The 14,793-nt window shown below is 32.7% G+C and overlaps 3 protein-coding genes across 3 annotated transcripts; all 3 read left to right on the top strand.

Annotated features, from left to right (window-relative positions):
• Positions 1 to 273: 273 nt before the first annotated feature.
• On the top strand, positions 274 to 5,917 carry LOC111717197 (PIN2/TERF1-interacting telomerase inhibitor 1-like). Its single transcript, XM_023492702.1, has 8 exons — positions 274 to 437; positions 949 to 1,071; positions 1,681 to 1,741; positions 2,182 to 2,280; positions 3,928 to 4,002; positions 4,544 to 4,608; positions 5,004 to 5,082; positions 5,196 to 5,917. The coding sequence occupies exons 1-8, from the start codon at positions 282 to 284 to the stop codon at positions 5,825 to 5,827; spliced, it is 1,290 nt and encodes a 429-aa protein (XP_023348470.1). The 5' UTR covers positions 274 to 281; the 3' UTR covers positions 5,828 to 5,917.
• LOC111717198 (protein PXR1-like) lies at positions 5,891 to 7,209 on the top strand. Its single transcript, XM_023492703.1, has 2 exons — positions 5,891 to 5,980; positions 6,299 to 7,209. Exons 1-2 carry the CDS (start codon positions 5,963 to 5,965, stop codon positions 7,145 to 7,147), a joined length of 867 nt encoding a protein of 288 aa, XP_023348471.1. The 5' UTR covers positions 5,891 to 5,962; the 3' UTR covers positions 7,148 to 7,209.
• Positions 7,155 to 14,608, top strand: LOC111717199 (DNA-directed RNA polymerase I subunit rpa1; the record flags this gene model as incomplete). Its single annotated transcript, XM_023492704.1, is given in 8 exon segments — positions 7,155 to 7,244; positions 8,180 to 8,209; positions 9,732 to 9,825; positions 10,594 to 10,652; positions 11,277 to 11,322; positions 11,714 to 11,813; positions 13,409 to 13,493; positions 14,555 to 14,608. Coding segments are annotated over 8 exon segments (483 nt in total), but the record flags the coding sequence as incomplete, so codon positions are not given.
• Positions 14,609 to 14,793: the final 185 nt, after the last annotated feature.

Below are 14,793 nucleotides of genomic sequence, written 5' to 3'. Positions count from 1 at the left end.
ATGAGGAAAAGGACATTTTTATCTAAACTTTATATTTTTATGATAGACCTGTATAAAACAAACAAACATATATTATTCCGTGTTAAAATTTTTATTTCAGAACTCGTGAAATAAATCGTAATAATAGGGTATCACTGTCTACTATATAGCAGACATATATACCATTTCATAATCTTACCAGCTCTCGCCGGTACCCTAAGTGATATCCATTAGAAAATGTCCGGACCCTGTAGATTAGAGCAGTTCAGTCTTAATACTGCTCTGATTAAAACACTAAGTTTATGCAATGTACTTATTTTCAGTCGGATAAGATGGCTCTAGCTGAACCAAGACGTCGGACCAAATGGACCCTAAATCCACGGGGAAACATCTGGGCCAACGACACAAATAAGTTTGGACAAAAACTTATGGAGAAAATGGGCTGGGAACAAGGAAAGGTGGGCTTTGGGCTTGAAAGCTTGAAATATCAGGAGTTGGGGTAACTTCATAGAGAATGAGTTTTTTCATGATCTCTTTCATCTCGATCAACTTTCTCAACTTTCTTAGATTTTATAAATTCATTTCTACTTTTCTATCTTATCTCATCACTTCGTCTGCATATCTATTTATCTCCTATCTGTCCTTTTGTCTAACTATCTCCTAGCTATTTATATAAATATCTATCCTACTGATACATCCATCTATCTTTCTTTATTTTTTAACTATCTTTTCTATTTATCTCTTATCTATCTTTCTCTATTCATCTTTATATATCTATCTTTAACTCTCTTTCTATCATATATCTATCTATATATATCTATTTTTAACCATCTATCTATCTATACCTATCTTTATCTTTCTTTTTACCTATCTAGTTACTTTATCTATCAATCTATTTTATCTTTCAATCTATATCTATATATATCTATCTATCTATCCATCTATCTATCTATCTATCTATCTATCAAGGGCCTGGGAGCTAACCAAGATGGAAGAATTGCCCCTGTAACATTAAGGCATAAAGACGACGCTAAAGGAATCGGTTTCCAGGGACACGACGATACTTGGCTCGCTCATCAGGACGATTTCCAGGTCAGATGACTAAACAAATAAGGACGTTGGGGGCGGAAACGTCATGTGTGTGTGTCTGTACCAAAAGAGTGTGTGTAAAGTTTACGTCGTACCGAAGGTGTGTACTGTAGGTTTATACAGTACGTAAGAATCTCAGTATTTTTACAATCTAGGAGAGTACATCTGTTTATTGTTAATTGTTTACTAAAAACTAAGTTTAATATGCATGTAATATATTATTTACATATTTAAGGCAACACTATAAAGCCAAGTTTTCATGCAAAGAATATAATTTGATTAAAGTTTACAATAAACTCCTAGTTATTCAAGTTTAATTATAATTAACGACATTGTTCTGCAATTTCCTTGACTGTATTCATGTTGTGTGTCTGTACCAAAATAGTGTGTGTAAAGTTTTCCGTACTGGTCTGCAAAGCAGTGCGACTGGCTTTCTCATGCCGGACCAGCGCCATTTCCTTTCCCTTTATTCCTATTCCCTGGGTGTATAGGATGAATCATAACAAAAGCAAATTTTTAAGGACTATTAAATACATTTACCAAATACGAATGAACAGATATAAGCTCTTGTATTTTTAAAAGTATATTTTTTAAATTAAAATTTCTATTTAGGCGGTTTTGGCAGCTTTAAACTCTGAGCATGGTACTGCGACTGAGAGTGGAGAAAATACGGGTAAATGTTAAAAGAGGGAATCCGTTATTTGAAGATGCCGACACAGCATCTTGCAGAAAGATAAATATTTAAACTATTCCATGAAGTTCAGACGAGAAAAAAATCCGACATGAAGAACTTCTTTCGTTCATTCTTCAAAGTCAATTATTTTCTTCACCATAATCAATAAAATGATAATATTCATATTGGGACATGCATATATCGGCGTTTTGACCAAATAAGCTATACATATATCCATTCATCTATCCATATAATAATATATCCATCTGCCTATCTATCTATCTATCTAGAGGTAAAAGGTTCCCTGGAAGAGACGAATAAGAACTCTAATAAGCGTGTTCACTATCTCTATCTACCTATCTATCTATCTATATATCTATCTATCTATCTATCTATCTATCTATCTATCTATATCTATTTATCTATCTCTATCTATCTAGAGGTAAAAGGTTCCCTGGAAGAAACGAGTAAGAGCTCCAAGAAGCGTGTTCATTATCAGAAGTTTACCCGGGGAAAAGACCTCAAAAATTATTCAGCTGGTAAGTACAGGGTGCCCCAATAAACATTGGATTGGTGTTGATTTGAAAATAATATTAATGTTTGTCTCTATAAATGATTTCATGGTTGTCTTCTTTTAAATAATTTCAAGGTCGTGCTTTAAAATGATTTTTATTTAGTATTATCAATATTATTAAATGGCGAAACATGGTGGGAAAGCTGTAAACTAAATAAGTTAGAAATTTGTTGTTGTACTTAGTAAATTGAAAATTCCAAATTTGGTGATTTCTCTCTTTCTCATCGATTAGTATACAGAGAAAAGATATGGCTTAGAATTATACGAGTTAAAAGAGGCTGAATTTTTTTCAGAACTATTTGACATTTTAAAACTTTTATTGCTTGAAGAACAAATGTGATAATTCTGGACAAAGACGATCTTGAAATATCAGTTAATTCCCATGTTTATTGCTTAATTCCCATGTTTATTGCTTAATTCCCTTGTTTACTGCTTTATTCCCATGTATATTGCATGATTCCCATGTTTATTGCTTGATTCCCATGTATATTGCTTGATTTCAATGTATATTGTTTAATTCCCAAGGTTATAGCTTGATTCCTATGTATATTGCTTGATTTCAATGTATATTGTTTAATTCCCAAGCTTATTGCTTCATTCCCATGTTTATTGCTTGATTCCCATGCATATTGCTTGATTCCAATGTATATTGCTTGATTTCAATGTATATTGTTTAATTCCCTTGTTTATTGCTTTATTCCCATGATTATTGCTTAAATCCCATGTTTATTGCTCGATTCCCATGTATACTGTTTAATTCCCATGTATGTTCCTTGATTTCCATGTATATTGCTTGATTCCCATGCATATTGCTTAATTCACATATATACTGCTTAATTCCCATGTATACTGCTAAATTCCCATGTATAATGCTTGATTCCCGTGTACATTGCTTTATTCTCCTTTATATTGCTTGATTCCCATGTATATTGCTGGATTGTCTTGCATATTGCTTGATCTCAATGTATATTGCTTAATTTCCAAGTTTATTGCTTGATTCCCATGTTTATTGCTTGATTCCCATGAAAATTGCTTGATTAACATGTTTATTGGTAAAATCCCATGTTTAGTGCTTTATTCCCATGTTTAATGCTTTATTCCCATGTATACTGCTAAATTCCCATGTATAATGCTTGATTCCCGTGTACATTGCTTGATTCTCCTTTATATTGCTTGATTCCCATGTATATTGCTTGATTGTCATGCATATTGCTTGATCTCAATATATATTGCTCAATTCCCAAGTTTATTGCTTGATTCTCATGTTTATTGCTTAAATCCCATGTTTATCGCTTTATTCCCATGTTTATTGCTTAATTCCCATGTATATTGATTAATAAAACCAACATTCAGATTTATAAAACTAAATGATACAAAACTAAGTAAACGAACGCTAATTTATGCATTAATAAACTAAAATTACTTTTTAGTCTTGACATTATGAATCAAAAGAAATTTGACCATTGAAATATCAGAAAATAAGAATATCACAAATTCAAGTAAAAAGTTCTACATTGTATTGGTTCCTTCTCAGGAGGAGACAGTTTAATCGTATATTTGTTTATTGGTAAGTTTGGCCTTTTTTTTATAATTTATCGAACTTAAACTTTAGATGATCTTGGTTGTATTCTTGGAACCAAATCAGAGAAAAGAAAGAGCAAAAAGCGAGAAAAAGAAGGAGCTAAAGGTATTTTTACAAAAAACAAAACCAAATTTTTTTCCTGTCATGAATATATAATATATATTTATTAGAAAATTCTCCCCTCCTCGAAACATACATTTTTAATAACTTAACTTTAAAAACTTAACCTTTTTTTTTCTTTGATAGATTTTCTGGGAATTCAATGATTTTTGTCAAAAAGATAAAAAATTTGGAAATTATGCTAAATAATGAAACATTTTTTTTACGGAAATTTAACAGTAGAATAATCTTCTTCTTAAATTTTTTAATAAATACCTTTGTATTCAATGTCCAGTCAGGGATGTGCATTCTTTTTTAAATATCACCCCCCACAGTTTGGAAATCATTTTTTTTTCTCCAGAGTATTTTTTAGGGTTATATTAGCTGACTTTGGGGAAATTAATCATATTTTTAGGGAAAAATTATAATAAATGAATATTTTGGGGGAAAATAGCAAAAAAGATCGAAAAAACTTGCCTTTTGATGTTCAATTTTTCATTTCCCCCCCCCCCTCCATTTTGAAAAATTGTATACCCCCTGTATTCAGCTACGGAGGTTGCTGAAACTGAAGTTGGAAAAGAAGAGAAATCCCATGGTCTCGTCACAATTCAGGTTTTTCATTACACTTTTTTCACTCTTTGGACTGTTAAAAAATGGGAAAAAGAACCAAAATTTTACCGTTTTAACACGTTCGTTTTCGGTTCGTTTTTTGCTCGTTTTTGGCGTGTTTTTGGCTCGTTTTTGGCGCGTTTTCGGCTCGTTTTTGGATCTTTTTTGGCTCGTTTTTTGTTCGTTTTTGCATATATTTTCACTCAGGGTGTAGAAAGGCAAATATTAAGAATATTCAAAATATGCTTGTCTAACACTATATATATTAAACATATGCAAAACCTAACCATTTTAACACGTTCGTTTTTGGTTCGTTTTTGCATATATTTTCAGTCAGGGTCAAAATTTGGCTTTGTGTAGGAAAGGCAAAACCGAACCAACAACTATTTCTATTTTAGGGTGGAAACTATCAAGATTATTTTAAAAAGAAAATGGCGGACCTGAGAGCACGTGGGAAATCCACTTACACTCCTCCAGGTAAAAATAATTCAAATAAGATTGTTGATTTTCAAACAAATACTTTTCAAACTAGATGAGGCTCTAATAGTCATTTATTTTCTTCTCTTAATTTTCAACTAAACTTATTTTAGTGTCTGATCTGATCCAGGACGAGGGAGAGGAGGAAGAGGATGCTGAACCTAAGATGGTCGGGTTCAAGACGGAATCCGAGATAGAGAACATGGAGGAGTTGAACACTCTTCAGCCAGAGAAGAAGAAGAAGAAAAAGAAATCTAAATCAAAAGACAAGGAAGAAGAGACAACAGGGGAACCAGAGAAGAAAAAGAAAAGAAAAAACTTAGAAGAAGAAGTGATTGTGGAAGAGAAGAAGTCAAAGAAGAAAAAGAAAAAGGACAGCAAAGAAAGTGATCAAACTGATGAGTTAAATGAAGAAAATGATGAAAAAGAAACTGAGAAAACTAAGAAAAAGAAGAACAAGAAAGGAAAGAAGGAGAAAACAGACGAAGTGAACGAAGAAAAAGAAACTGACAGCGGTTGCGAAGAAGAGGAGATGAAACAGAAGAAGAAAAAGAAAGGAAAGAAAGAAAAATTAGAAAAAGACTCCAACGAAAAAAAACGAAAAGCCGAAGATACTCCTGAAAATATGGCGGAAATGAAAAAGAAAAAATCCGTGGAAAGTAAAAATGAAAATGCGTCAAAAGTAGATCCTAATCTTGGATCAACACGATCCAATCTATTAGCTATGGCAGGATATGGAATCTAACCTTTCCTTTAAACATCTCATCAGAGCATTTTTGTGAAATTTACAAGGTTTCCATCTTTTTTCTTGTTAAATCTAGATTTTTATTTCAGATATAATGTGCTAAGCGTTAGAACTTTTTTGTGAATTCTGCTACGAATGGGAACTTACATACAGGTAGTGTAAAAAGAAAAAGTTAATTCCATCCCACCCCCACTCCCTAATGATCATTTTTCTGTTTTATCAGAGAGTCAATATGCAAATAAACGAAGCACAAAATTTGGACTTTTAAATTTGTAACTCTTGCATAAAAAAATTTTAAAAAATGACTTTTTGCATAAACTGTTAAAAATGTTTATTTTGGAAGATTTAAAACGTGTTCGGTTTGATTTCTGTTTGGGTACAAATCGACATGAAAAGTTTCGGAAAGAGGAAATAATTTCCTTTTCATATTTTCCACTCAAACTGAAAACTAATTCATTTAAATTAATTTAGAAAGAAATGACTGATGATCCGATTGAAAAAGAAAAAAAGAAGAAGAAGAACAAGAAATCCAAATTGGAGGATATAGTTGAGAATATAATTATGGATGAACCGGAGAGGAAGAAGAAGAAGAAAAAGAAAAGCAAAGAAGATGAAAAGGAAAGCATAAAACCTCAAGTAAAAGAAGAAATAACCGAAGATCAACCTAAAAAGAAGAAAAGGAAGAAGAAAGAAGATGATAAAGACAGTATAGTTCCTCCAGTTCAAGAAGAAATAATCGTAGATCCGCCTAAAAAGAAGAAAAAGAAAAAGAAAGAAGATGAAAAAGAAAGCGTAGCTACTCTTGTTAAAGAAGAAATAATAGAAGAACAGACACAAAAGAAGAAGAAGAAGAAGAAAGAAGATGAAAAAGACAGTATAGTTCCTCCAGTTCAAGAAGATATGATAGAAGAACAGACACAAAAGAAGAAGAAGAAGAAAGAAGATGAAAAAGAAAGCATAGCTCCTATAGTTAAAGAAGAAATGATAGGAGAGCAGACAAGAAAGAAGAAAAAGAAGAAGAAAAGTAAAAGTGAGGAAAACCCAGAAATCAAGGAAGAAATTGTCCAAGAAGATGATATTAAAAAATGTTTGCCAGCAGCTGAAAGTGGTAGTCCTGACAAATCAATAAAGAAGAAAAAAAAGAAGGACAAGAAAGACGTTGGCGAGGGGAAACGGAAACCGGAAGAAGCTCCGGAACCGGAAGTAAAAACTAAGAAGCATAAACCTAATAATCCAGTGTTTGATAAAGAATCTGTTATGGTAAAGCATTTAGGATTTCCCGGAGCAAATATTCTTAACATTCCGGGATATGGACATTAGTAACATTTTAACCAGAATGGAAAATTTTGAAAATTCTTATTTCTTACAACTTTTTTTTCAGATCATTAAAATGCACTAGAAAATGGGTTCTTACAAGGTGAGATCTTCTCAATTTACAGGGTTATTTTTACCTTTTTTTTAAACGTTCAAAATATCCGTATTTTTTCCTGATTGAGGTGAATAATTAACAAAACTTTTTGTACAAATATTCCTCACGTTTTTGTGAAAATATCCCTTGCGTTTTAGTGAAAATATCCCTTGCGTTTTAGTGAAAATATCCCTTGCACTTTAGTGAAAACATCCCTTGCGTTTTAGTGAAAATATTCCTTGCGCTTTAGTGAAAATATCCCTTGCGTTTTATTGAAAATATCCCTCGCGTTTTTGCCTAATTGAATTAAAAGATGCGTCTTTCTTATTTTTTAGGAATAGTTGTACAAGCAGATGGTTATTATAGTATCGATACCAATATGCTGGAAATTTAATCCAATATTTTAAAACCAATTTCGGCGGCCTTTATATTTTCTAAAATGAACAGCAAACATTTTTTTATTTAAAGGTCGTCTGTAATCAAAGGTTTTATAAAGTTCCCGATATTCAATTTGAAGGGTGTCCCAATAAACATGGAAATGAAGAAACGACTTTAAAGTCGTTATTGGTTTCCAATAGCTGAAAAATTCAAAAAATAGATGATACAATATGCGTTTTATGTGTTTTCCAAAACATCTGACGGACATCTTAACAATTATTTTTTTATGAAATTAGTAATTACACATTATCCCCGTTATTGAAGGTGCAAAAATAGTAGTCAACATTTTAGAAATTCCAAGTCATTTTTGGTGGAATACCACTACTATTGTGTTCACGAAATAATGCTCCGGGAAGCAAATGTATATTGGGACACCCTGTATGATGGGCTGGGTTTTGATCTTTGATTAGTTTATTTAAGATACGTGTATTTTCTAATAATTGAACACACCCTTACAAAGATTGAGGTGAGGATTACAAATTTATTCAACTTTCTATTTGTTTTAGAATGATTTGCGGGACACGGTACATTTCAAGGTAAATAACAGTATCAAATTTTCCCTAAAGGAAGTGTATGGAATTTATGTATTTATTTTTTGTGTACTTTTCGGGATGCAATACAGTTTAATTTTTATACTTATGTGAATAATTTTTTTTTGAGTTAAGTCTAATTTAAATACTAGAAAAATCTAAGCTTTTAAGTTGGCGTCTCTTGTCGACTTCTTCAGAGTTAATGCAATGGATGAGATCTAAATGACGACCCAAACATCTTGACCTTTTGACCTGAAGAGTAAAATCTATCTTCTGCCTCGAATATAGTATTTTAATGGCTCACTGCATGTTCTGACAAAGAAAGTAGCTAAGTTTGACCTGCAGGGAACTATAAAAAAGAAAAAGGACTAACAATCTTCCCTACAGTCGTTTCTGAAGTCTCATCCTTTGTGAATAACCTTGTTGTATAAAGTTATAAACGCTAAAGGTAGGAGGGGTTAGGTTCTTTACACTTTTACTTTTCGCATTTGGACAGCTCAGGAACTGGTTTTAGGTATACATAAGCAACTTTAAACCTTTTAGATCTCTTTTGATAAAACTAACTCCTATGAGCCTAAAGATGTCATAGTTAGACGTCTACGCAAACCCTTTAATACTTACCCTTAGTATACACACACCTCAAGCATGTTATTATCTTCATTAAAGGGACTGTAAGTGTGATTTTAAGTGAGTTGTTATGCAAAGATGTCAATTCCCGATACACAACGATGCCCTTAGGAGCATTGTCTGATTAAGAATAAACTAGATGTCAATGTTTTTAATTTTCAAAATTGATTATTTTTAATTATGGTTTCTTTACAAAAAAAAACATATAGAAATTGTCAGAATTAAACACTTTTCATCCTATAAAACCGGCAATATCTTCCATATTATTGATGAGATAAAGGTTTCAAAGGTACCATTGTGAATCAAGCATTGCCATAAAGGGTGACTTGAAATTGTGCTTGCAGTCCCTTCAAGCATGATTTTTGTTCTACGAATTTGCAAAATTACAGTCTGAGCGTGTACAGGTCAGATTATACAGTACTATTACTGATCATGTTGTACAAATATAAAATTACAGTCTGAGCGTGTACAGGTCAGATTATACAGTACTATTACTGATCATGTTGTACAAATATAAAATTACAGTCTGAGCGTGTACAGTTCAGATTATACAGTCTGAGCGTGTACAGTTCAGATTATACAGTATTATTACTGATCATGTTGTACAAATATAAAATTCCAGGCTGGGCGTTTACAGTTCAGATTATACAGTATTATTACTGATCATGTTGTACAAATATAAAATTACAGTCTGAGTGTGTACAGTTCAGATTATACAGTATTATTACTGATCATGTTGTACAAATATAAAATTACAGTCTGAGCGTGTAAAGGTCAGATTATATTATTACTGATCATGTTGTACAAATATAAAATTCTAGGCTGGGTGTATACAGTTCAGATTGTACATTATCACTACTTTACTGATCATAGTTGTTGTTGTACAAATATTACATTACAGGCTGATCGTGTACAGTTCAGATTGTACAGTAAAGAGGAAATCCTCAAATTATCTGTCGTTGAAATCTTTAATCCAGCCGCCTTCAACCAACTAGGTAAATTCTTTTCTTCGACTTCATTTAAGAAGTGTCATTGACCAACTTACACATATCAATGATCTAAATATCAACCTGTTTCTTCTTGACAGTGCTCAGGAATCAGGATCCGGATCCGCTAAAATATGCGGCTCCACTGTGAATTAAAGAGAGACTATAAAACTTTTCTAGTTCTCTGGATGGTTCATCAAGTGTTAGCATAATAATAAGCAAAAAAAGATGAAAATTAATTTGACAATTCTGTTTTGTTAAAAAAATCAGTAAATCTTAAAGAAATGTTCATGGCCCAGATCCGGATCCTTTTATTTGCATTGCTGATCCAGGATTCGGATCCGCATCATAATTAAATAGGTCCTAAGCACTGCAGTTCTTGGAAGTGAGGACGCAATTTTGATAACTCCAGTTCAAAAGTATACGATTCGTGTTGGTAGATTAAACTATATGCTTTTAATATAACCCCCCCCCCCCCGGATCAAAAATTACGTATTGAAATTACTTTTTTCAATTTTGATTACGTCTGGGGGTTCCATGTCGGGTTCCAGATCTACTAATTATTTCTTATTTCTTACTTGTGGATTTAAGCTGTAGAGACAAAAATTTAAGACTATTTTAAATATATAAAACAAAGTTTTTGTTTATTAAAACTCATACACAATTTTAAAGATAATCATTGTGAATAATGGTTGGTTGGTTGGTTGGTTGGTTAATTGATTGATTGATTGATTGATTGATTGATTGATTGATTAATGATTGATCGGTTATTTTTAGGCCATCCTTTGGACAATGGGCTGTACGACCTCAAAATGGGACCGTTCTCCGACAGGAACATATTTACATACGATTTATTTTACCATATATAATAATATTTGGTTTATTTATTAAAAATACTTATTTTTTTCTTTCCACAGTCAACATTTCTTAATAATAGATTTTTTTAAAACTGTTGATTTTAAAAATCAATTTAAAAAAAATTTTAATTTTCTTTTATTGATAGATAAACATGGCCAGTGTTGTGGAACCCATTTTATTTAAATCACTCCTCTTTCACTTAAAAATAAGTCTTAATTTCAATCGCCGATTTTTATCTGGGAGCGTGAACCCCTTTTTGGCTAAAAAGAATATTTAACAGAAAAAAGATTAATTTTTTTTCTTGTCTTAATTGTTAGAAGAATGTTCTCGTTTTTGTTTTTGCAGTCTTCATGTTTTCTTATATTCTATGAACTAAAGATTTCATGAAACGAGTTATTTCTTCATTCTTTCCTAAACATTTTTACGGCGTCTTGAATGTAAGCTATTTATATCACTACTGTAAGGACAGATAGTTAGAATGTTCTAAACCCATCTTTTTCCATGTGTGAGGGTGAACCCCTTTTTTGCCGTTAAGGACGATTTACAGATTTTAACAGATTTGTTTATTTCTAAAATAAATATGTACGGTGTACTGCAGGAACCTGGTTGTCTGTGGTACATGCCACTTACAGGCAGAATTTTGCCCAGGTAAACATGTTACGTATATATTGTTTTTTTATACATATTCCTAAAACATCTCCCCATTTTGAATAAAAATTCCCCATGATGCTGGAAACATTCCTGCGAAGTGGTATATTTTTTTCCCCAATTTGGGGAAATTTAAGGATTTTATAGGAAATAAAGGATTTTTGGATACAAAAAACTTATTTTCGGGTTAAAAGTTTCAAAAAAGAGGGGAAAATGATGACTCTTGTACATATACATACGCGGGGTATTTTTTTTATGGGGAAAATAATTTATCTTAAGGGAAAATGTATGCATTTTTGGGTATCGGGTATAAAAGGGGGGGGGGGCTAATTAGTCAAATATGTGTAAATCGAAGAAGGGAGGTAATCTAGTAATTTAATCATTTATTTAGGACATATTGGACATATAGCTCTCCCTATGCCAGCTGTGAATCCACTCTTCTATGCAAATATTCAAAAAGTTCTTAAGATTTCATGCATTCATTGCCATAGGTAAGCAGATGAACTTGCAGACAAAATATACAAACATAAACATATCTAATAGAACAGATCAAATAGACAAATAAACAGATACAATAAACAAATAAACAGATACAATAAACAAGTAAACAGATAAAATATACAAATATAAACATATCTAATATAACTGATACAAAAAACAAATAAACAGATACAGTAAACAAGTAAACAAATAAAATATACAAATATAAACATATCTAATAGAACTGATACAAAAAACAAATAAACAGATACAGTAAACAAGTAAACAGATAAAATATACAAATATAAACATATCTAATATAACTGATACAAAAAACAAATAAACAGATACAGTAAACAAGTAAACAGTTAAAATAGACAAAACGTTGAGATAAAATAGACTAATGACTGATGAAAGAGAATATCCGACACTTTTTATTTGACTCTTAAGGTGTTTTGATTGATTTCCTAAAAATGGTTTTCCTCGTTTACATGTTATTTGACCACCTACACGTGATATTTGACCTCAACACGTGGCATTTGACCATCTACATGTGGTATTTGACCTCCTACACATGGTATTTGACCTCCTACACTTGGTATTTAACCTACACGTGGTATTTGACATCCTACATGTGGTATTTGACCTACACGTGGTATATGCCCACCTACATGTGGTATTTGACCTCCTACACATGTTATTTGACCTCCTACACGTGGTATTTAACCTACACTTGGTATTTGACATCCTACATGTGGTATTTGACCTCCTACACGTGGCATTTGACCTCCTACACGTGGTATTTGACCTCCTACACGTGATATTTGACATCGTACATGTGGTATTTGACCTACACGTGGTATATGCCCACCTACATGTGGTATTTGATCTCCTACACATGTTATTTGACCTCCTACACGTGGTATTTAACCTACACTTGGTATTTGACATCCTACGTGTGGTAGTTGACCTCCTACACGTGGTATTTGACCTCCTACACGTGGTATTTGACCTCCTACACGTGATATTTGACCTCCTTCATGTGGTATTTGACCTTCAGGCGTTATTTAACTTCATACAGGTGACTTATGTCACGTGGTATTTGACCTCCTAGACATGTTATTTTTACTTCCTACACATGTTATTTGACCTCTTAGACATGTTATTTGACCGCCTACAGTTGGTATTTGACCTGTATCACGCGGTATTTTACCTCTGTCATTTGATATTTTTTTATTTCCTACACATGTTATTTGCCCTCTTACAGGTGGTATTTGACCACCTACGCGTGTTATTTGACCTCCAACAGGTGTTATTTAACCTACACATGTTATTTGACCTCCTACGCGTGATACTTGACGTCCTACGCTTGGTATTTGACCTCATATGTGTGGTGTATTTAACCTCCTACACATGTTATTTGACCTTCTTAAAATTTTATTTGACCTAGACATGTTATTTGACCTCCTACATGTGGTATTTGACCTCTGTCACGTGGTATTTGGCTTCTGTTACGTGGAATTTGACTTATGTCACGTGATATTTGACCTCCTAAGCACGTTATTTGACCTACACGCAGTATTTGACCTCTTTCATGTGTTAAAAGGTTCAAGATGGCCGAATGCTTCAAGACGATGTTCCAAGGACAAATGAAGCTACTTGATCTTGGACTTATCAACCAGGCTCAGGAGGTAAACCTACACTGCATCCATTTAATCTTAATCCTGGTTCTTGGATCCAAATCCTTGATCTTGGATCCTTGATCTTGGATCCTTGATCTTGGATCCTTGATCTTGGATCCTTGATCTTGGATCCTTGATCTTGGATCCTTGATCTTGAATCCTTGATCTTGGTTGGTGATGATGAGGAGAATACCCAGCAGGTAGGTGCTCTGCTGTTAGGTCAGTTCCGCAAGACAGATATATCGACCTTCTTTCTCCAGTCAGGTAAACTGCAGCTTGTGTGTAGATCTGCTCCATTTGATTCTCGAACAGTAACATCGTTGAGATCACCCTCGTTCAGGAGTACGGCGAGGGGTGGATCAGATCTGACTTATTCTAAGAGATAAATCAAGAGTTAAAATAATTAATTTCGGATGAACTTTAAAGTTCTAAGCCATTTAAGAATGTGTTTTCACCTGTTAATTGATTAGTTCATTGGTTTGGTCAGGGGTTGAAACAAAAGAAGAGTTTTGAATTCACTTTTATAGAACATACATGGGTTTAAAGAATATGAATCTAGAAATGATCTAAAGAATGTTTTATAAACCTAGTATTGCACAACCTGGAGCGATATGACTGAAAAGTGCAGTTATCCTAGCCCATTGTGGTCTGAAATATATAGATTTATAATGATTTTATAGTAAAAGGTTATTCCAGCTTTTTAATATTTGGACGATATAAAAGGCTATTTATACTTGAAGATACAAAACTTTTAAAGCTGGAGTTATAAAATTAAATTTACTTTAGTTTAGGTGTCACTTAAATTCTCAGTTTATTTTTAGAATACAATTGTATATATGTGGACTGTGGAGTAAGAAATAAGAGTAGGGAATAGAGAGAGAGAGAACAGATCTTTATGTGCTTCTTCAGATCAGGGTTTTCGGATTCAACCTGAACATCCAGAATTAAAAGATCCATAGAGCTTACACTTTCCCCTTGGATCCGGATCCTAATCTTATGAATTTATTCAATTTTTAAATAGTGTTATTTGAATTAATTTGAATTTCATTAATTTTGTTTAATAATTCAAGGTTTGTGATATGGTGAATAGAAGAGAAGAGTCAGAAGACAAGAAAAGTGGAAAGGTATAAAACCATAGATAAATAAATAAACATAGATAACTTATGTACGCAAAATCACCAAGAATTGTACAGTCCGCGAACTCATGCTTCTAGGGGTCAAAGTGTACTTCAATGATAAGCCGGGTGGCTTGGTGTTTTAATGGATTTCATAATAGAGTGTAAAATAACTCCGGGAATGGAACTATTTG

The sequence above is a fragment of the Eurytemora carolleeae genome, unplaced genomic scaffold (assembly GCF_000591075.1).
Source record: "Eurytemora carolleeae unplaced genomic scaffold, Eaff_2.0 scaffold2414, whole genome shotgun sequence".
Classification (NCBI taxonomy): domain Eukaryota; kingdom Metazoa; phylum Arthropoda; class Copepoda; order Calanoida; family Temoridae; genus Eurytemora; species Eurytemora carolleeae.
Note: the sequence above shows the minus strand (reverse complement) of the source record. Positions and strands in the feature narration are given on the sequence as shown.

Bases quoted from the DNA above. Each gene is read 5' to 3' on its own strand.
- LOC111717197 (XM_023492702.1), top strand. From the start codon at position 282: ATGCAATGTACTTATTTTCAGTCGGATAAGATGGCTCTAGCTGAACCA. The intron at 1,742-2,181 runs GTAAATGTTAAA...CTATCTATCTAG, and splicing joins TGAGAGTGGAGAAAATACGG to AGGTAAAAGGTTCCCTGGAA. The intron at 4,609-5,003 runs GTTTTTCATTAC...TTTCTATTTTAG, and splicing joins ATGGTCTCGTCACAATTCAG to GGTGGAAACTATCAAGATTA.